At 43.4% G+C, this 7,649-nt stretch overlaps 1 protein-coding gene across 4 annotated transcripts in view; it reads right to left on the reverse strand.

Annotated features, from left to right (window-relative positions):
• The window catches only part of LOC137431707 (nuclear envelope integral membrane protein 1), a 115,397-nt gene that overhangs the window by 95,322 nt on the left and 12,426 nt on the right, over positions 1-7,649 (reverse strand). The window contains exon 1 of one of the 4 annotated variants that reach the window (XM_078782368.1): positions 2,085-2,286. The exons of the other annotated variants lie outside the window; for them this stretch is intronic. Coding sequence (XP_078638494.1) covers positions 2,085-2,210 — 126 coding nt within the window. The 5' untranslated portion in view covers positions 2,211-2,286. Of the gene's footprint in view, positions 1-2,084; positions 2,287-7,649 lie in introns of those variants that run through there. 4 annotated transcript variants of the gene reach the window in all.

Below are 7,649 nucleotides of genomic sequence, written 5' to 3' on the forward strand. Positions count from 1 at the left end.
TTACCAGCATTATCTCTAACCAAATGACATTGCAAATAGCACTAGTATTGCTGCTCAGCTGAAAAACACTCATTGAAGGTCTGTATATGACTGTTGTGTGTGCTGTTCCTATGATGAACATCTACGATTTAAGGCATCTGCTGCTAAGGCTGCGGAGATGCTGGGAAATCTTCAGGGCATGGTGAATGCAGAGTACCTTTCCATGTTGTTGGAATACCCTTGGAATATCCTTCCCTTGCTGGAGCGTGAGAGGTACAGGCATAGATAGATGAGTGTATGACAAGCATGAACGCATATGATCACATATGGACTTTATCGGTCCCATTGACAGATCAATTCACATTTGCTTTCTTCTTTTGTTTGTTTTCCTTCGAAGCCTTGTAAGAGACCTATGAAGGTGACTGACAAAACTGAGAGTCTGATTTCAGTAAGTCAGAAGCATCAAGCATCAAGTTGAGTTGGTCTGCGAGAATAATTGTGTCTCAGTGCCTCAATAAAATGGAATGAAAGTGTGGTTGGGGGTGGGGAGGGAGGGGGGGAGGGGGAAGGGGGAGGAGAGGGGAATGATAGGTGTTAAAATACAACGTTTGCAGCAAGACCCATACTCCCCTTGGCAAGTTTAGTTGGTTGAGATTGCATAATGATAAGTAACAACCGAACACATCAACAATTTTGGCAAGTGGCCACACGGGCCACCTTGGACCAGGTTTTGGTGGCATTTGTCACCCGGGCCACCGCTTATTTAGAACCCTGAATGATATAGAATACAAAGGGCAAGAAGGCCAAATATCGAAAAATATTTTGCTTGAAAATATGGAGGTTGGGAGAGAAAATAAATCTTTGCAGGAAAATATTAAGTTCCATATGGATTATGGTAATTTGGACCCAATGAGGATATTATGAGATGAAACACAAGGATAATCTTTAATGCGTCAAAGGGGATGAAATGGAAATACAAGTAAAAGAAAGGAAAATAAATAAAGAAGGACAAATTGGGAAATGATGGGACAGCGGAGATTCAGAAATGGATCAAATTCCGTTTCAAGAGAGAATCTCCATTGCCAAGGCCAGCCCCACAAATGATCCTTCATCCTGATCTATGATCTTTATTACCCCCATTAATCCTTCCTAACCAAACCCACTTACTTGCTGATTTCAGTGTTTCCTCCCCTTGAGCAGGTAGTGGTGAAAATATAGCACCCAACCAGGATCCAAGACTTAAAACACATATAGGAAAGGTTTTTAAAAACACATTATATAAAGGGGCCACAAAGTCCCTATGCACGCAGTTGGAGTTTAGTTAAAATTTATCTGTATGCTCCCCTCCATTCTCCGCACAAATTTGAATTTTCCTCCATATTCTTCTGGACATCTTCTTCCATGTTGAGGGTTGGAGGTCATAAAAGCAGCCCCTGACAGCTGCTTTGGGGTCTTCAACTGTTGTTAGGCGGAGATGAGAAATTTCCTCTTTCTCAATGCCCCAAAGCGAGTTGTCACATGTTGTTAAGTCCGGACTTCGAGTAGGCCACACTATCTCAGATCGATGTCCAATCCATCGTCCACTGAATTTGTTGTCGAGATATTCACTAACTGCGAGAGCATAATGTGCTGGTGCACCATCTTGTTGCAGGATAGCTGTTGCCTCGAGACCTCTGTCTCTCTGTGTGTCTCTGTGTCTCTCTGTGTCTCTGTCTCTGTCTCTGTCTCTGTCTCTGTCTCTGTCTCTCTCTCTCTCTCTCTCTCTCTCTCTCTCTCTCTCTCTCTCTCTCTCTCACGCAGTTGTGGAACAAACCACATCTGAAGCATGTTCAAATAAGCAGTGTGATTGACACTTGTATCAAAAAAATATGGCCCCATCAAGTGATCTTCTGAAATTGCTGCCCAGATCACAACATGAGGAGGATGCTGTTCAATTTCCTCATAAAAATGAGGATTTTCTTTGCACCAAAAATAAACATTCATGGATCGATTGCTGAGGTAAATAGCACACTCGTTTGAAAAAAATACGCTTCGTCTTGATTTAATGGTGGGAAATCGCTGCAGAAGAGCGTTGCTCTAAATCAAGTCAAATCAAGGACACTCACTCCCTGTTGAAAAAGCCTTCTTCTCCCATGCCAGCATCGTGTAACACGTAGGAGCTGGCTTATCGAACCTCTGCGAAAATCTTCTCCTGATGTCTTCAAAACTTGCTCCTTCTCACGCGCGGTCATGAACCCAAACACAAGTAATCAGTCTGTCTTCTATCATGTACTCACTGATGTCTGTCATACTGAAGCCGTACCTGGAAAACAAATAAGTAACAGAGAACATACTATTATGCATAGGGACTTTGTGGCCACTCTGTAGGATTTATGAAACATTTTATTGCCATATTATGTGATTATTATGCATATTACTGAGTCTGTATAGAGAAAAGCATGTGGATTCCAAAGGGAAATTCACATAACTTTATTTTCTCATTTAAAAAAGCTTAAAGGTAACGAAAAATGAAAAAAACTCAAGGAAAAAAAAAAAATGGCGTCACTACTGCTGATTTGGTATTTATTTACATTACTTACATCCGCCCCCTTTTGGAATTTCGTTCCCTCAATGGAGCCATAGCCTAACAATGCAGCAAGCGGCTGGAATTGAGAGAGTTCAGCAAAGAGCTGTCCATAGGATCGCCTTTCCCGAACAACATCACTACGTCAATCTACTTCTGGCTTCTACTTCACCTCCCTTGCTGCAAGGAGAACCGACATATTCACCAACTTCATGAAACCGCTCCTTATTTCTACCAGTCATCGTAATTTAGTTCCTCCGCGATGCCAATAATGATCCCAAATGAGGTGGAGAAACTCACACCAGATCCACATCCGTAAAATGAGAACTCAGAAATACAAACCTATTTTGGTTTGTATACAAACCTATACAAACCAAACCTAGCCTGGTGTTGGCTTAGCGGTTAGGGTGCCGGCTTGGGATCCTAGGACCCTGGGTTTGAATCCCGGTCGATCGCTGAATTAACGCCAGGGGGGTTGACTCAGCCTGTCATCCTTCCGAGGTCGGCAAATTGAGTACCAGCATGCTGGGATGAATGATCCCGGTGTGTACCCCGGTTTAGAATAGGTGCACCGTATCCCAGCGCATCGTAAGAGCGTGACCAAGGGTTGGCGTCAGGAAGGGCATCCGGCCATAAAAACATTGCCTCAAACAGGGCACCATGATTGTCATGGGACCCGCAAGGCTAACCCCTGCTCTAGCGGGGAAAAATGGCCTTAAAACGATCATTCATTCATTCATTTGGTCCAATTGTTAAATTCACAATAGAATAAGGTGCAATATTATTGCTTTGCCAAAATCCCTCATTGTCTTCAATCTGCTCTGCATTGTCAAAGACTATTTCACATTTTCCATATTTATTTATTGAATTTTTAAACTTTTTAGTCTTTCAAATAGTAATCTCTTAAATGTTTTGTTTTTTTAAAATCTGGTTTTCCTGATATTTTTATACCGAGTAAACATATTTGTAATTTATTGACCTATTTATGATTTCTTGTTATTTGCATGCTTGTGGTTGATTTTGAAATGATGTGTGTATATATATATATATATATATATATATATATATATATATATATATATATATATATATATAACAACAACAAACAACATCATTTTAAAGGCCATTTTCCCTGCTAGAGCGGGGGTTAGCTTGCGGTCCCCATGACAATCTTCTCCATTTTGCCCTATTTTCTGCATCTCTCCTTGTTAACCCCCTTGCCCGCATTTCTTCTTCCACCATCTTTAGCCAAGTCTTTCTCGGTCTTCCCCGTCTTCTACTTCCTTCTACATTCATTTCCATCACTCTTCTCAACCAGTCACTTTCATCCTTCCTCAACACATGTCCAAACCATCTCAACCTGTTCCTCTTCACAGCATCAATCACAGGCTCTATTCCCATCATCTTTCGCAATTCATCATTTGTCTTCCTCTCTCTCAACGATACTCCGCACATCCGTCGAACCATTCGCATTTCCACCCTTTCCAACCTTCGTTGCTGCTCTACGTTCATTACCCATGTCTCGCTCCCATAAATCATAACACTTCTCACACATGCAGCATACACCTTTCCCTTCAGCTTCAACGACACTCCCCTCATCATCAGCACGCCACTCAATTCCCGAAACTTCTTCCATGCACATCTCACTCGAGCAACCGTTGCCGAGTCTGATCCACCTTCTCCATTCAGCATATCTCCGAGGTAGCAAAATGTTTTCACACCTTCCAGCTTCACGCCGTCTCCAAGATCCAACTCAACATTTCCTCCATCTGCAGCTCCCTCTGTGCACACCTTACATTTGAATGTAGCTGCCACACTGGTTAATGACCCTCTCAGACCACTACATTTTTGATGAACCCACTCAGCGCACATTGTACACTGAATGGAGTTCACTCCGACACCCTTCCTACACACAGCACAGGGCCACTTCCCAGTTCTTTCCACCTCACCACATGCTTTACCACTTGCCATCACCTTCGTCTTTCCGATATTCACCTTCAGACCTTTTATCTCCATACATTCCTTCCACGTGTTCATCTTTTCCTTCAGTCCATCCCTCCTTTCCGCAATCAACACCAGATCATCTGCATACAACAACTCCCACGGTAAACCCTCCTTTACGTTCTGAGCCAGCACCTCCATCACAGCTACAAATAGTAGTGGACTTAGTACCGACCCCTGATGCACTCCCACCTTCACCTCAAACTCACCACTGTTCCCGTCCTTCGTCCTTACAGCTGTGCGCGCACTTTTGTACATTGCCATCACTACTCTGATCAACCATTCCTCCACTCCTAACTTCCTCAATGCCCATGTCAATACTTTGCATGGAACCCGATCGAATGCTTTCTCCAGATCAACAAACCGAAGAAACAACTTCTTCCTCTTCTCCATGTACTTCTCCTGCAACTGCCTCACAATGAAAAGCGCGTCTGTCGTTCCTCTTCCTGGCATAAATCCAAACTGCATTTCGTCGATCTTCACTTTCTTCCTTATCCTCCTCTCCAACACCCTTTCCAATACCTTCATTCCATGCTCCAATAACTTTATCGCTCGGTACGAGCCACACTCCAGAGGGTCACCTTTCCCCTTGTATAGAGGGACGAGGGTACTCAGTTCCCAATCCACTGGAATGCGGCCTTCTTTCACCACCAGATTACAGATCTCTGTCATTCTCTTCACACCCCAACTTCCTGCTGCCTTCAACATATCTCCCACAACTCCTGTCGGCCCTCCCGCTTTTCTACCCTTCATTGCTTTTATCGCTTCCTCAACTTCCTTCTCAGTTATCTTCTCTGCCGGTCCTAAAACTGGGTTACTCTCTATGTTGCCATCCCATTCATTCTCTGTATTCAACAGCATTTCCATATATCTTTTCCATCTTCCTTTAATTCCATCTGGGTCCACAACGATTTGTCCCACTTCATCCTTCAAGCAGGTCACCCCCATCACATCACACCTCTCTTTCGCTATCTGCTTTGCAATCCTGAATACTGCTTTCTGACCCTCTTCCGAATCCAAGCGTTCTCCGAACATTTTCCTACATGCCTCCTGCGCCTTTGCTACCTCTTTCTTTGCAGCCTTCCTGGCTGCCTTATAACTTTCATGCTCTGCTGTTTCTGCTCCCGTACCCTTCGCCTTCTGCCACTCCTTGAACTTCTTCCTCTTCTCGTCAATCCTCTTTCCAACTTCATCATCCCACCACCATGTTTCCGAGTGCCTCGGTGGTCCTTTTGTCCATCCACATACCTCACCAACGGCTCCCAACAGACTCGCTTTCATTGACATCCAACCACTTTCAAGCTCAACCACATCATCCTCGACCCTACTCAGCCTCTCTTTTAATGCCTCCCTTACTGTCACCTCTTTCAACCTCCACAACTTCATTCTCGGTTGGTACTTCACCCGCCGAGCTCTCCTCGCACCTTTCACCCTTACGTCGCAGACAACCAAGTGGTGCTGCGAAACAGCCTCCTCCCCCGGGATCACCTTTGTGTCTCGGAGGTGCCCCCTATCTCGCCTACGCACCATCAGGTAGTCAACGGTTGTCGTCGACCCACCTGACGTGTATGTAACAAGCTTATTATCCTCTTTCTGGAACTGAGTATTACAAATCAACAAATCAGCTCCATCAGCAAACTCCAAAATCCTTTCACCTTCTCCATTTCTCACACCATATCCGTAACCCCCATGAACTCCGTCAAAACCATCCATACTCCTTCCCACATGTCCATTTAGGTCTCCTCCTACCACAACAACTTCCTCATCTTTCACGTTTTCCATCAGCTTCTCTATCGCACACCAGAACTTGTCCTTCTCTTCATCGCTCCGACCAACCTGCGGAGCATATCCCGAGATGACGTTCACCAAGAGCTTTCCAATCATCATTTTCACCATCATCAACCTATCACTCACTCTAGTCACACTCACCAGTCACCACACTGTCTACAAACTCCTCAGAAAACAGGACACCAACACCATTCACGCCCTCCAGGCACCCTTGCCACACAAACTTGTATTTCTGTCCCTGCCTACCCTTCACCATTCTCACACCACTTCCCTTCCATCTCGTCTCTTGCACACAACATATGTCCACTCTTCTTCTGACCAATACTTCCACCACTTCTCCTGATCTCCCTGTCATTGTCCCTACATTCCATATCCCAAACCTCAGAAACCGATCTCCACTTCGGGCTGTACCCTGCCCACATGTAGTTGTAATTGTCATGGTTCTCTTTTTGAGGCAATGTTTTTTTTTATGGCCGGATGCCCTTCCTGACGCCAACCCTCTTAGTCGCCTCCTACGACACGCAGGGATACGGCGTACCTATTCTTATCCAGGGTACACACTGGGAAACGTTTAAAACATGGAAATCCGGGGGGGGGGGGGGGGGGGGGATCACCGCTGCGGTTTAAACATATTTAAATAAATATTTAAACAAAACCATGAAAACAATCTGGGAAAAGTCTCCAAGTGAGAACGTGGATTTGAGAAAGCAGGAGCAGAGGTGAAAGAACAAACGAGAATATAGGGGGCGGGCACAAGTCGAGACGAGGAGGCCGCACGAGACACCAGGCCGCACGAGGCGCGGACAAAGAAACGACTAATTACACACAAATTTGCAACAACTACAAAACCAAAACCAAATAGAAACACAATAACACAAACACAACAAAATACGCAGCGGAAATTTGACAAAGAAACGAACGGGAAAACACTCAAACTTTGATGCCGTGGAGAGATCGAAGCAAGCCCCGTCGCTCGAGGGACCGGAAGCCGGTATATAATATATATATATAATATATAATATATATAATATATATATATATATATAATATATATATATATATTATATATATATTATATATATATATAATATAAATATATATATATATATATATATATATATATATATATATATATATAATATAAATATATAATATATATATAATTTATATATATATATTTATTATATATATATAATAAATATATTATATATATATAATATATATATATATACAGTGAAACCTTGACTTACGAGTGCACCAACTTACGAGTTTTCCGAGATACGAGCCGTCGCTCGGGCGGTTTTTTGCTTTGAGATGC

Source organism: Myxine glutinosa, chromosome 7, assembly GCF_964187855.1.
Source record: "Myxine glutinosa chromosome 7, kmMyxGlut1.1, whole genome shotgun sequence".
Lineage (NCBI taxonomy): Eukaryota > Metazoa > Chordata > Myxini > Myxiniformes > Myxinidae > Myxine > Myxine glutinosa.